Source organism: Mesoplodon bidens, assembly GCF_964165515.1.
Source record: "Mesoplodon bidens genome assembly, chromosome: X".
Classification (NCBI taxonomy): domain Eukaryota; kingdom Metazoa; phylum Chordata; class Mammalia; order Artiodactyla; family Ziphiidae; genus Mesoplodon; species Mesoplodon bidens.
In genome coordinates, this window is record NC_138163.1 from 36,997,442 (window position 1) to 37,011,547 (window position 14,106).

At 40.1% G+C, this 14,106-nt stretch overlaps 2 protein-coding genes across 4 annotated transcripts in view; one reads left to right on the forward strand and one right to left on the reverse strand.

Annotated features, from left to right (window-relative positions):
• TMEM255A (transmembrane protein 255A) overlaps positions 1 to 3,090 on the forward strand; it is a 46,665-nt gene extending 43,575 nt beyond the window's left edge. The window contains exon 9 of one of the 2 annotated variants that reach the window (XM_081222597.1): positions 1,054 to 3,090. In XM_081222597.1, the coding sequence (XP_081078723.1) occupies positions 1,054 to 1,212 (159 nt within the window). In that variant the 3' untranslated portion in view covers positions 1,213 to 3,090. The remainder of the gene's footprint in view (positions 1 to 1,053) is intronic. The other variant, XM_081222598.1, reaches the window with a different exon arrangement.
• A 601-nt stretch (positions 3,091 to 3,691) lies between these two features.
• Positions 3,692 to 12,208, reverse strand: ZBTB33 (zinc finger and BTB domain containing 33). Of its 2 annotated transcripts, none has more exons than XM_081222580.1 (2): positions 12,013 to 12,208; positions 3,692 to 8,688 (listed from the first exon to the last, which is right to left on the reverse strand). In XM_081222580.1, the coding sequence occupies exon 2, from the start codon at positions 8,684 to 8,686 to the stop codon at positions 6,668 to 6,670; it is 2,019 nt and encodes a 672-aa protein (XP_081078706.1). In that variant the 5' UTR covers positions 8,687 to 8,688; positions 12,013 to 12,208; the 3' UTR covers positions 3,692 to 6,667. The 2 variants fall into 2 exon arrangements, with proteins under 2 accessions (XP_081078706.1, XP_081078707.1); XM_081222581.1 differs by lacking the exon at positions 12,013 to 12,208 and adding an exon at positions 11,778 to 11,851.
• Positions 12,209 to 14,106: the final 1,898 nt, after the last annotated feature.

Consider the following 14,106-nt stretch of genomic DNA (forward strand, 5'->3'; position numbering starts at 1 on the left):
CATGCTCCACCACTGGAGCAAGGCAACGGTACCCACAAGATGTGACCGTAGTCTTTGAAAATAGATTTTATTTTTGAAACAAACGTGCCAAGTTCATCTTCTATTATCCTGAAGTTAGAGTACCTCCTACTTGTCAAGCACTGTTGTGAGTTCTGGGAGAGAGAGCAGTGAACAAAACAGGCCAACTCTCCTTGAGCAGGAAAATCATTAGGGTCAAGGGTATACATGGACCAGGGAAAGAGAAGTGGAAGATGACTCCTAACACGCCAATTCACTGGGTATTTTTTTTAACCCATATCTTGCTCCCTTCCCAAAGACTACAGAAGTTAGACAACACAAAGTAAGAGTCCTCAGTGTCCCTGCAACCAGGTAGATCACTCCTCACTCTTTGTGATTCTCACCTCCATGCCTTTGTTCCTCTTTGCCCTCCAACATACCCTGCACTTTGGGGTGGTGGGCCACAGTTAAGATGAAATAGAAATTGTTGGACTTTGAGTTAGAAGACCCCAGATCCAAGAAAACCATTTAACCTCTCTGACCTTAGTTTTTTGGTTTTGTTTTGTTTTGTTCTGTGAGATGGGCTCTGTGATGACATATTTTTGTAGCAAAGACTTTCCCAGGTATTAATGGCTTAACCTCAAATATTCTTAAGGCCCAAACTACCTTTTAGAAGACTAGTTGGGATGCTGTTGCCATGGCTCAGGGGGTAGTTGTTGGAGGCTTGAGTTATAAACTGGTAAAGGGAGTGATGGATTCCAGAGACGACACAGAAGTAGGAACAACAGGGTTCGGTAACTGACTGAATGAGGGGTCCAAAGGGAGGGGTGGGGGAGGATTCCAAGGCCTCTCTGCATGAGCTCTGCAGCCTGAGTGACTGAGAGAAGGTGGGACCAGCTCAGTTTCGTGCCCCTCATTAACCCTGCGAGGTTTAGCAACTCTTGGTTGTTCCAAACAGAAACACACTGGGTCCGTATTCATTTTAAAATAATGACCGACATTGGAGAATCGCAACCTCACTGCCTAAGCTGATGTTGTTCTATTTTGATTACACAGCATTCCAGTGTCTTTCCATCCTCCCCTCCCTCTGGACTTTCTGACGAGCCGCAGTCTGCCTCTCCTTCGCCCAGCTACATGTGGTCCTCGAGTGCTCCACCCCGATACTCTCCACCCTACTATCCGCCTTTTGAAAAGCCACCCCCTTACAGCCCCTAAAGAGGAATGTCTGCTGGCTATTGAGATTATTGTGGCTTTTGTATTTCTGCTTTAGTGGAAGTGTGTAGGGTACAAACTTTAAAGTGCGATTCTTATGCATAAAGTTTTGCAGTGGCCTGCCAGGCTAAGGAAAGATAGGGAAGAAGCTGATTTGTTATCAGTGCAGAGCAGGGGTGGCTAGACTGAGCCCAGCACTTCTAAGAAGGGCAGCGCAAGGCTGGAGAGCCATCCCAGCAAGCAGCTTGTCTTGTTTGGACCTGCATTACCCTATGGCCCCGCCTCTGTGTGCAGCAGAAGTGTGGTTGCCATCTGCTTCACTTTGTGTAAATGGAGTGTTGTCCTCCGGCCGTTGGCAGATCGCCACCCTAGCACCTTGGTTGAAGCGCCTGGCTTATAGGCCCTGTCTTTCCCTACCACTAAAGTCAGTCCCTAAGGAAAATTTCCCAGATGATGGGGCTACACGGTAGTTCCAATGCAGAGAGTTCTAAGATTTTGTTTGCTTGTGTCTGGATGCTGAAAAAAGCTGCCCTTGTCTCTTACTCCTTTCTTCTCTGTATTGTAAAAATGGCTATTGTGATCATTCAGCTTAGCTTTTGTGATTGGTACCTCCCAAAGGGAAAAGTGCAATAGTCCTTTGAGTAGTGGGGAACAGGATTGATTGTTCAAGAAGCACTGAAGTACACAGAACAACATGTGAGATGTTTTAAGTGGATCTCAGTTATACATTGGGTAACTTAGGAGACAGCGGTTCTACTACATGTTGCATTTGCTGCAGGAGATACAAATCTTACGGTTAAAATTGAGTTCAAAAATGCTAGATTAGGTTCTTGGGTCGTGTTATGATTGTTACTAATCTTTGTGACTGTATATCTTCAAATATTGTGCTTCGATCCCAGCAAACCGCACGTATCCTGCACCCCACCCCAAAAGAATCATCTGTATTTTAATGCCACTGCTCTTATTGGTCCTTTTTTCTGTTGAGACCAATCATGACAGCGTTCAAGATTATGAAAGTGTTACAATGCCGCTTTGTCTGCAATACCTCAACTGTAGCCAACTTGACAAATTCTTAAGTGTTACCGTAGATTTAAAATCCATCTGGCACATTGTGGTAGGTATTTGTACAGTTCTTTTAATTATACATAGCTTTAAACCTCAATCTGATGAATTTAACACTTCGGCACCACGCCTTCACTTCAGAATGAACACTTTCATCGTGATCTTATGTTAACCTGAGAATCGATTGATTTAAAGGAAGATTGATAATCCTACACTTGTACAACATAAAAATACAGGGCTACAGGAGGGTACCTAATTAGACAGTTCTGCAAACACAGAACACATACAGGAAAAATTTCCAGCCAATTTCGCTACCTCCCAACTTCATGGATTAGAGGTAGCAGGCAAATGCTGGTGCTCCCATCTACCTTGTAGACACCCAGCCATCAAGAGTTACCAAGGTACAACCAGTGTGCTCATTGTTCACAGTAAATGTTTGCAAAACATTCAGTTTAACTTTCGGCATCACGACTGATGTCTCATCTGGATTTCAAATCTGAACAACTATAATCCTTTTGCGTTATATAAAGTTACTATTATTTTCTACAGTTCTGAGCATATTAAAATTCTATTGGATTTCAAAAAGGGACTAATAACCAATTGACTTACTATACAAATATCAACTTGTAACACTCAATGAAATTTCTTGCTGTTTACACTTTACATTTGGCTTTAGTGAACGTGTATGGGTATTTAATTTTTTTAAAGGCACCATTACATAGTATATCCTACATTTATCACATTTCTTAAAGTGTTAAGATTCTATGACTCATTTCTATGTATTTTTCTTACTTTACAAAGTAACTTGAAACAGTATAGATTTTGTAACACTTAATTTGAGCAGCTTTTTTTTATCACATTGAACTATAAAAAGTGCATGTTATCTTAGAAAAGTTAATATTTGCTGCTTTACTCTTTTGCAAAAACATTTGCTGTAATGAAGGAATTTGTATTTTCAAAATGTACCTTGACTGCATTTTGTAATATTTACCGCTTTATTCCTAATTCTGCTTTAAAGTATTGAACTGGGCATGAAACATTAAAATATTAATCCAGAACCTGTATAACTGGATGTTGCTTAAAATCTGTATCACTGCCATGTTGGAAACCCAGACTGCTTTTGTGATGTTTCAAATTAATAAAACTATCCTCCTCCTTATCAACTTACATGTGTCTTCATGGAATCAACAGAAGTATCACAAACACTCTAAAGCAACTGACAGCAGCTGACTCACTTTTGACTATTATGGTTCAAGATACAGTGGGCATGCGATTAACCAACATATAAAACCTAACGGGAAATTCTGTCATGCTGTCATCAGAAATACAGTTCCAGTCTCCTGCTACAAAAACTGAAAAACAACAGAACATAAGATGCATAATTTCTGAAAGAACATCTTGTAAAAAATGCACTCAAAAATCAGAATTAAAACATTTTATTTTTGCCATAAGAAGCTCTACGAACTAATATCAGGTAACGGTTAATGAAAAGTAGAACTTAAAGTCATGACAGAGAAGAGTGAACAAGTATGAACATTACAGTATTGGATGGAAATGAACAAGGCTTCGTATGATTGACAGAGATGAGAAAGCCAGTGCTGCTGAATTAGTATTTAATTCTTTAGAATATGCACGCCTTGACAATACAAAATACCTTCATCATTTTTACCATTTGTTTTATCTTTTTGGTACAACGGGAAAAACCCAGCATCAATTCCTCATAGTGGTTGTGTGGGGGGGATCATTACCACCAAAATGATAATCATTTAAGATTTATTCTAAAGTGAATCTTGCAAGATTGCTACAACATTTAAAAATCTTTGCTTAGTTTGAGCACTTTCATTTTGTCATCTCTTTTAACAAATTGCTATTTCAAAGTTCCTATCCAGAATATTTATAGGTAATTTAGCATAGGAGCAAATTTGAAGCCAACTTGAAAGGAAAAAAAAGGAAGTTCAATTGCCAGAAAACTAAGTATAAAATAGGAACACCCCATGACAAGCTTTGAACAGCCTCTTGCCACAGATTTCCAACCCCATAAATACTGGGGGTGAATGGTTTTAATCCCAAAGGAGTATTCCACATGAATTCTGAACTTTGGATAGAGAGACTTATAGAAAAACAGAAGACCCTGACATACATGCAAGTAAAAGTCTTCTGGCAAAAATACAATTTAAAGTGATTTTTCCAGTTTTCCTCCTCCCAAAAAACTCTAGAAGATACCTTCAGTAGGCAAAGTTGAAAATTCATCCTCAGAATTTACATAGAGCACAGCAGCAGCAAATAATTATATCCAGATAATTAAGAATGGATAGTTTTCCATTATAGAATTAACTCCTGGTTTGTCATAAAGGCCTTGTAGAAACCACCAAGTTTTATTATGACAAACTAATTTACCTAGCAGTTTAGTCTGAAAGGACTGGAAGCTCTGCTGGTATCAGTATCATTCACACTTGTAGAAGAATTATGTCTAACTGGTAAAACAGCATTAACGAAACAAACAAATTTCCACTGAAAATATTTCAGAGTGTACCCTATAGTCCAAGAGTAATGTTATCAGTACCTACAAAGAAAGGAAACAGTTGCAATTCCAGAGATCAGACTCTTTAAGTTGTAAGGTAATTTAAAAATTTCCAAGGATTAGTTTACAAAATGGTCTTAAGGTCTCAACTCACAGAACAGAAAACAGAAAGATGCACATCATTCTAATCCTTGGTAAAGCAAAGGAGTATATTATTTTTCTTTCTTCTCATATGACTGCAAATGCTGATGCCTGATACCCTCAGCTACCATCTTAAGAAACACTGAAACCATTATCTTCAAGTCTAGATTACTGTCAGAAGAATGACGTATACATGAGAAATTATGATTAAAGCTTTAAGTTCAAAGTCAAGAAATAGACTATTTTCAAAAGTACGTGGTTAAGGAGAAAGAAAATATCTATGTTGAATTAAGAAATACTTAAGCAAGGTTACAAATGACTAATAACTATGCACAACAATCTTTTTCAGTATCTATTAATTTTTTTCCTTTGCAAAAATTCATTTACAGAAGTTCGACAAGTCAATCCTGTTGTAAATGCTAGGCTATAGATTTGTACCAACCTGCTTCCCTTTTAGTACTAGCACTTCGATAAGTTTTTACTTTATTTTCTAAGTGTTTAAATATGTGTCATTTTAAAAGGGAGAAAGGTGGTATTTATTGTTCTCAAGATAAATGGGAATCAACAAGCCTATTTACCTTCCACGTATAGCTTCTGAATGCTATAATACTGCAGCAATTTGCAGATGGAATGGAACTTATTTTAGGAATAAAAACCTAAAGGGTCTTGCTGAAAGGAAAATACTAGATCACTGATTCAACTATGTCAAATAAAAACTTCCTATTAGAGATTCTAAGTAATATCAACATTTAAAAATATATGCCAGTAGCCTCCCGCCCAAAATATACAGGCGTCTCATTTATGAAATTTGTCATTTATAAAGATTTGTACATAAAGATTAATTTGGTGGCTTTCAGATTCAAAATTTGAAAAATGTCATGGGAATATTTTTAACCATAACAAGCAAAAAGGAAATCTCCATTTACTTCCATTCCCTGTCGCTATCATATAAGAGTGCAGAATTCAAAACAAATGCGACAGAACATTCCATCTCTTCCTGTCTGCACTACAGAGATTTGTTTTCCTTTAGTATTTTTGCCCACGGAAACCACATTGCAAAGGTATATATACAGTAGTCCAGCCACAGGTCTTTTCCAGACTATGGCAATAAAAGCAAGGTTTAATTCTAATTAGCTAAAACTACTTCATTGTTCAAATGAGAGATTTGTCTGCACGGCCATTTTCATGAGGGGCAGGAGGTTGCTATCCATTTGGGTTAGCAGAATACACAACCAAGCAGAGACTTATTCTGAAAATTTCCAGGACAACTTTAGAAGTTCTTGTTTACTTTTTATGCCATATACAAGACACGACACATTTATAGTTTCAATAGTAAGAAAATTGAGAATTCATCAGTAAAGTGCTAACACGGAAGGGGAAAGTTGCAAGATATACTAGGGTATGCTAATAACTCCAGTTATTTTCAAAGAACATTCAGACTGCTTCAAATTCTATTCAGGAAACTATCTCTCCAAGCTTTTTTTTTCTTTTTGCCTCTTTTAAATGTGCTGAAAGCTAACTATAAAAATGGATACTTGGGGGGAAAAACTTCTCAATCTCTATTCAAACTTCCAGAATAATTTGCTTCTAAAAAATTATCAACAAATAATCCAACTAGACTACCTTCAGATGACATGGCAGATCAAATCAACTTGTTTTCACCTTTGTTTTACAGGTCTTCTGAAAGCCCTGACCCTTAATCCAAACCAAAACTTTCTGATATCTCAAAGGAGTTCAATAAGATTCTGGTATTATAAATTCAAACTCAGTACTGCCATCTGTTACATTCTGTTTAAAAATTGAATCATTTTCCTGCTGAATAAAAATATCTTCCCAGGTCATTGGCTTGTTCTGAGGAGTAGATGTGGTCCCTACTGGAGGTTCTTTCCCAGCATCAACCTTATACCCAATACCATCATCCTTCATGACAGGCATGGTGCCTGACTTATCAGAAAGGTATGCATATTGTCTGATCTGTAAAGACCTGCATGGATGTAAACGATAAAGCTTTGAGTCTCCAGAAGGATCTTGACTATGAACTGACTTTATGTGTGAAGACATAAACTGATAGTTGATGAAAGACTTGCCACAGGCCAAACACTGATACCTTCTCTCCCCTGTGTGATGAATTTCATGCTTTGTGCGATATTCTGCAAGAGGAAATACCTTCTCACAGTAACGGCAAGGATACTTCTTCTCCCAAGAATGAATGTTAAAATGTCTCCGCAAGCTTGTCAGACAGACATATGACCTTTTGCATACAATACAGATATAATAGACCCTTCCATCTACTATTAACTCATAGTGATCATCATGTTTTACCTTCATACGTTTATTTGCCGTCTCACTGCTAGATGTTTTTGGTATCTCATTCTCAAGTCTGGCCTCCCCTTCGTCAGGGTCATCTTTGACAGGGATCACTATATCATAAGTATCTTCACCAATATTTGCATAAACCTTGCAACCCGTCGACAAGCCTTCAATTTCAGTAGCTGTATCTAAAGTAATAATCTTCTGACCCTCCATTAGATGTTTTGATCCTAAACCTGGATCATTAGTGTTCCTAGTAATTATATCTGAAATTTTTAAAGAATTAGAAAGTGGCTCTTGCAGAAGTGTAGGAATCTGCATCTTCTGTATCAACGATCCATCAAAAGCGGTATTTGGGGGGATCTCAGCCTGTGGGACCAAAGATGTATTACTGACCGCCGAGTCTGGACTGGAGCTAATAGTGTCATCATCATCATCTATAATTTCCTCCTCCTCCTCTTCATTGGCCTTGTTTCCTGTTAAAACAGCACTGTTTGGTGGCTGCTGATTCTGCACAAGTACATTGATTGAAGGAGACATATGATTTGGAAGTGAAGAACTGACATTTGGTGGTGTAGTAAGTGATGTCTGATTTAATAAAATGATGTTGGGAGTCAGATGTGTTGGGGCCGAAGATACCAACAATTTTTCACTTCCTTGTGTTTGGTTCAGAGTTGCCTGATTCACAGAAGTAGGAAGTTTCTGAGTAGGTGTGATATTTGTTAAAGGGGGAGAGCTATTGCTCGCACAAGGTGCAACATCTGAAATAGCAACAGAGCCTGGGTTAGGCTGGACCTCTGCCACTGTATTGGTACTTGGCAAAGTCTCCTTTGCAGGCAGAATCTCAGAGCAGAAAATGACGTCATCGTCGTCATCATCTGAATCGGTAACAATGATCTTTTTCATCTCATAATCTTCAGCAGATAAGGAAAAAGACTCTGTTATAATTGGCATTATAGTGGCCCCATTTTCTTGGGCTTCATCTTTTGATTTTTGTATTTCAAGGTTCTTGTCACTAGAACCAGGAGGTAAGGTTTCTGCATTACCATCCTGAGCTGTACCTGAGATGCTTTTAACCTGTGACAACGGGACACCAAGCTCTGCTATAAATTTAACTCCTAATAACTGCCCTGATTTAATTAACTCATCAAGTAAATCTGATCTAACACGAACAATTTTAGAACTATAGATATAATTGAGAATTTCTGCAAAAATCTCTGCTCTTATAAAGCTTAGTTCAACAACTTGCCCAGCAACTGAGAAGAGCTGATGGAAGTAAGTACTAGAAGCTGAAAGGATGTTCCTGTGGGCTCGGAATTTTCGGTCTTCCACAATAACAGTAACATCACAGAAGAGTCCATGGCCGCGTTGCTCATTCAGGGAGTTAAGCAGACTGCCAGAGTATTGAATGTCTGTAGCAGAAATCAGTTTTCTACTCTCCATGCCTGTAAGAGAAAGGGAGGGGGAGGATGGGAGATTAGGAAAGAAAGACAAAAGCACTTCATCATTCAGAATTTCAGCTACAGCATCATTAACTAGTTTATTGGAGTTTTGCCCAAAGTTTGATATAACTTTTTGGTTTTTATATAAATTATTCTTACAGGCTGGTTTTTGGACCACATGTCAAATCTCATGACTTTCCCCTGAGAAGAGACAAGCAAGTTTTAAATTGATCTACAGATATGAACATTAATCTCTTCCTTTGAATCTTAGACACATGCATCACCACTAAGCTAGTTTTAAAGACTAAAATTAATTTTCTTAGTTCCAATTTTGGATTTTCTCCTCAAGAAGAGTTAAGAGTTAATTTTTAACTGTCTTAAAACTTTAAGAAAAATCTTCATCATGAACACACAAAAGTTATTTCACCTGTAAATGAATGTTTTGAATGTCAGAAAAGCTTGGTGTGTGCAACACTGAGTCCAAAATATGTAGTCTTCCTACATTTTAACTTATCTTTAAGAACATATTCAACAGCTATCCCTGTAGCCAGTGACTAAATCAGAATTTATAAACACTGGCAATTATTACCTCTATTATTTTTCTATTCTTATTTTGATTGGGATGCCTCATCTGGATAAACTATGAAACACCTTTCTTACCCTCTCCTCTTTCTTCTTCCCCTTGCCACTTCCCCTCACCTGCCTACCCTTACAATCTCCAGAGGCGGAATGTTAAACAGAGTGCCAAATGAAGTTAACAGGTGCTGTTGTGAAAAAATAAAACAAAGGAAAAGAAAAGTTTACCATTTCTTAAAGCTCATTTGCATGAAAACACGAAACATTTAATTTTGTTGGTAAAGAATTATGAGCATAGGGGCTTCCCTGGTGGTGCAGTGGTTGAGAGTCCACCTGCTGATGCAGGGGACACGGGTTCGTGCCCCAGTCCGGGAAGATCCCACATGCCGCAGAGAGGCTGGGCCCGTGAGCCATGGCCGCTGAGCCTGCGTGTCCGGAGCCTGTGCTCCACAATGGGAGAGGTCACAACAGTGGGAGGCCCGCATACCGCAAAAAAAAAAAAAAATAGAATTATGACCATTGATATGAGAACTTTCTTCACACCAAATGAACTAGTGAAAATGAAGATATAAACTTACTGGAACAGAGCAGACATCACTCTAGAAAAAAGGGGAGGGGGACTGTCAATAAATAGTATTGCTGTGTAACACCCCCAAAACAATTTTTGGCACTTTACAGAAGATATATCCAGTAACAATGACATGGAATTTAAATAAATAAATAAATAAATAAATACATGTATATATAATTAAAAATTAGTTGAGCTGAGAAAACCATAATTCAAAAAGGGTCATGTACCACAATGTTCATTGCAGCTCTATTTACAATAGCCAGGACATGGAAGCAACCTAAGTGTCCATCGACAGATGAATGGATTAAGAAGATGTGGCACATATATACAATGGAATATTACTCAGCCATAAAAAGAAACAAATTGAGTTATTTGTAGTGAGGTGGATGGACCTAGAGTCTGTCATACAGAGTGAAGTAAGTCAGAACGGGAAAAACAAATACCGTATGCTAACACATATATATGGAATCTAAAAAAAAAATGGTTCTGATGAACCTAGGGGCAGGACAGGAATAAAGACGCAGACGTAGAGAATGGACTTGAGGACACGGGGAGAGGGAAGGTTAAGCTGGGATGAAGTGAGAGAGTGGCATGGACATATACACACTACCAAATGTAAAATAGCTAGCTAGTGGGAAGCAGCCACATAGCACAGGGAGATCAGCTCGGTGCTTTGTGACCACCTAGAGGGGTGGGATAGGGAGGGAGGGAGACGCAAGAGGGAAGAGAGATGGGGATATATGTATATGTATAACTGATTCACTTTGTTATAAAGCAGAAACTAACACACCATTGAAAAGCAATTATACTCCAATAAAGATGTTAAAAAATAATAAAATAAAATAAAACAGACAAGCGGGGGAAAAATTAGTTGATAAGTACTTTTGGTAAAGAAACACTTTTTATTGCTAATATTCTTTCTCTTTAGAGTTACCAAAATAGTACCACTGTCACAGTTCTTAAGTTATATACACGTGGAAGACAGAGCGTCTCAAATATCTTCTAAATTTTTCAAAATAATAGCTTAAAAACAAAAAATAGGAGAAAAGTCTAGATATCAAGGATTTAAAACATCATGTTATAAGGCATTGCTTGTTAACGGTACCAAGGAATTCCAGGTTACCATAAAGGCATTCATCAGAAAGAGTGACCTTTGGACAGCGAGCCGGCAACCTGGGCTTCCGAAATATGGGGATTTCGACACAAGTCCCTTTTCAGTGGGTAGACAGGTTTTCTGAATACGATCCCACTATTTTTGCCGTTTGCAAATGGGTGTTCCCAATGGGGGAATGATTTAAATGTACGTGTCCAGGTGACACCGGGACTTGGTTTCATTTTGCTGTTTAGGTTTCCTCCTCTTCCCTGTTAAGGTGGACCCAGGAACAGCACAAATCAGTCTGAACCCACCCCAACCAAGATTTGCGACCCGACTGTGGAAAAGCCGTTCCTCATTCCTGTGAGACAAATCCTTGACCGAGGGCAGGTGAAGGTGGGAAAGAGAAATACCACCCGTGAGACTGAAACAACCGACACGCGGCTCCCTGCGGCAGCTGATCCCCATCTTCCTCCCTCCACCCCCTCTTCCCATTCGCACCCGGCCGGCTGCAACCGAGGTTTTTAACCCCGATTCACGCGGAAAAGCAGCTTCTCGCAAATACAGATGGAGGTCCAGCCAGCACAGTCAGGGCGGGGGTAGTAAGGCGAGGCGAGCCGAGGAAAGTAGAAGGTGGCGAACCGGAGGGTGGGGTGTTGGGAGGGGATGAGGCCAAGCAGGCGGCATTGTTATGCCCTGGGAAGGGGACGGAAGGGGAGGATGGGCCACGCCGAAAAGCTCTAAATCAAAGTAAGGGCTAGGAGGGGAAAAAGAGGCGCAAAAAGGCAGGCAGAGGGGCGAGGAAAACGCCGAGCGGTTCTCCGCGGTGGGCTCCCCACGCTCCGGGCCTACCCCGGGCGCCGGCAGCCCCTCGGCCCCTGACGGCGGAGGGGACCGCGCCGCGGCCCTCCTGGTTCGTCCCCTCCTTCGCTCCCGGGCCCACACAAAGAAAGGGCCGGAGGAGCGGAGCCTCCGTCTCCGCCGCTTCCTGGTTCAAGTGAGGAGAAAGCGAAGGCAGGCGCGGCCCAGGGACGGAGGAAGCAGGCGCGATCCCTCGCCCCCTCCCGGGTCGCGGCCGGCTCCTCACCTGCTTCCCGGCGCCGCAGCTTCTCGTCGTCGGGCCGCGCGGAAGGGTGGGAGTCCTCCAACAACCAGAAGCCGGACTCCACGGCGACTCGGCTCCTTCTTTAAACGTCGCTCCAGTCTTGGTCGACGTCGACGCGGCTACCGCCTCCCGCCGCCACCGCTGCCACAGCTGCCCCAAGCCGCCGACAGAGGGCACCGCGCGGGGGCGAGGCGCCGAAGGCAAAGGCGCCCTCCTCTTCCGAGTGCGGTTCGGCTCTTTCCGGAGGGGCCCGAGCGCTAGGCCACCCGGCTTCGGCGCCCCACTCCGCCTTCGGCTCCTTCCGCAGGGGGCGGAGGAAGACTGGGAAGTACCGGGAGAGCTCGGCCCCTTCCGGAGGGCGAAAGGGTGGGAAAAAGGAAAGGGAAAGATGGGGTAATGCGGTCACAAACGGTTGGGATGCGAGGGAAGCTAGTCGCTTTCATCTATGTTCCGTGTAAGCTTCTAGGGAGTAAAAACTTTGAGAGACTAGACGGGTTTCATTTCTTTTGAAAGTTTGAAACTGATCTATTTAATAGCCTGTTAGATGATAAACCACCTTGAAATATAATCAGAATAAATATAATCAAACAATGTATCGACTCATTATGATTTATGATAATCCAAGTTCTAGGATAACACGATAACAACTGCATTATAATATCTACTTTGAAGAAATAAATTCAGTTTTTGGACAAGTACTATCTTCTTAACTGAATACTAAATGATGCAACACTATGTTAATTCCTTCATTTCAACTATCGTTTTCTGACCACCTGTTTGATCTGTACCAAATCTTATATTAGGTTCTGTGGAATACAAAAATGAATAAACCAGGGTCTCTACCTTTTCAAAGAGCTCAGTAGATAGGTACTCAAACATCGACAAAATATTTGTAAGGTACAGAACACAGAGAAAGGAGTAGCAAACTGAATTTGAGCTGCATCTTGAAAGATAAATAATATTAACACTTGCATTGTTAATGTATTATTTTTATTTACATAGCATTTCCTCCTCAGAGGGCTTTACTGTCTGACACATAGTAGGTGTCCAATAATTGTTTAGTGAATGAATATATGAATGAGTTGTGGTAATTTTAAAAACTCTTCTGGTAATACACTTCCGACTGAGTACCACGATGAATGGAGCAATGGGATGGGTGTTTGGAAAGCAAAATATTTCTCTTTAGGCTAGTTATTGATCATATTCAACTAAAGAACAAAATAGCAGCATTTTCTTCAACAATTAGAGCCATTCACTACCTTCACTTTCTTTAAAAAATATGTATAGGATAATATTGGATCAGTTTCCAAAAACTTGAATTGGCACTTATTTACCATTCAGTTGGAATGTCCACCAGGATATTCCAGAATAAAAACAGATCTACTAACTATCTCTAATTTTCTTCAACATAAAATCAGACAAAGATGTCATCATCTATCGATCTCTCATCTATTCTACATTCTCCTCAATAAAGTAAAGCCACATAACATAACATCAAAGTAGTGTAATACAGCTGTATTTTCACATGGAGATAAGAAATCCAAATGAAATTCCTTAGGCATTTCTCCAAGGTTTGGTATTGTGGGAAAACAATCTATGTGGGAATTACTGCATTATTAGTTTTTGATTAGGCCTTAAAATTATGAAAGTTTTATTGTTTAATATAAAAACATTTCATGGAAAATAGGAGTGCGCTGTTGTAAAAGAAACTAAGACAGATGGTAGTATTTTCCTGGTAACTGAGCACTTAACTAGTTAGCAAATTAATGACCATTTTTCTGAGTCATCCTCCCCCAAAATTTAGTAGCAAAAAAAAATTTAGGAAATAAGACAAAGTACATTTTGAAAGTTTAGGATCTATTTATCTTTCAGTAGCTTAGTTGACTAAAACTAAAATGAGACATTTCTTTGAAATACAGATCACAGTGGCAGTAGCTGCCACTCTTGATATCAAATGTGTGTTGGTTACCTCTCAGTAAATTGTAAGATGCAATTCATTTTCTTTTGCACCAGCACCAACAGCACCAAGGTCCCCAACAGAATTGCCTTCCCTTTGTCCCTTTCCTGAAAGGGCTT

Excerpts from the sequence above, each read along its gene's own strand:
- ZBTB33 (XM_081222580.1), bottom strand. The coding sequence starts at position 8,686 with ATGGAGAGTAGAAAACTGATTTCTGCTACAGACATTCAATACTCTGGC.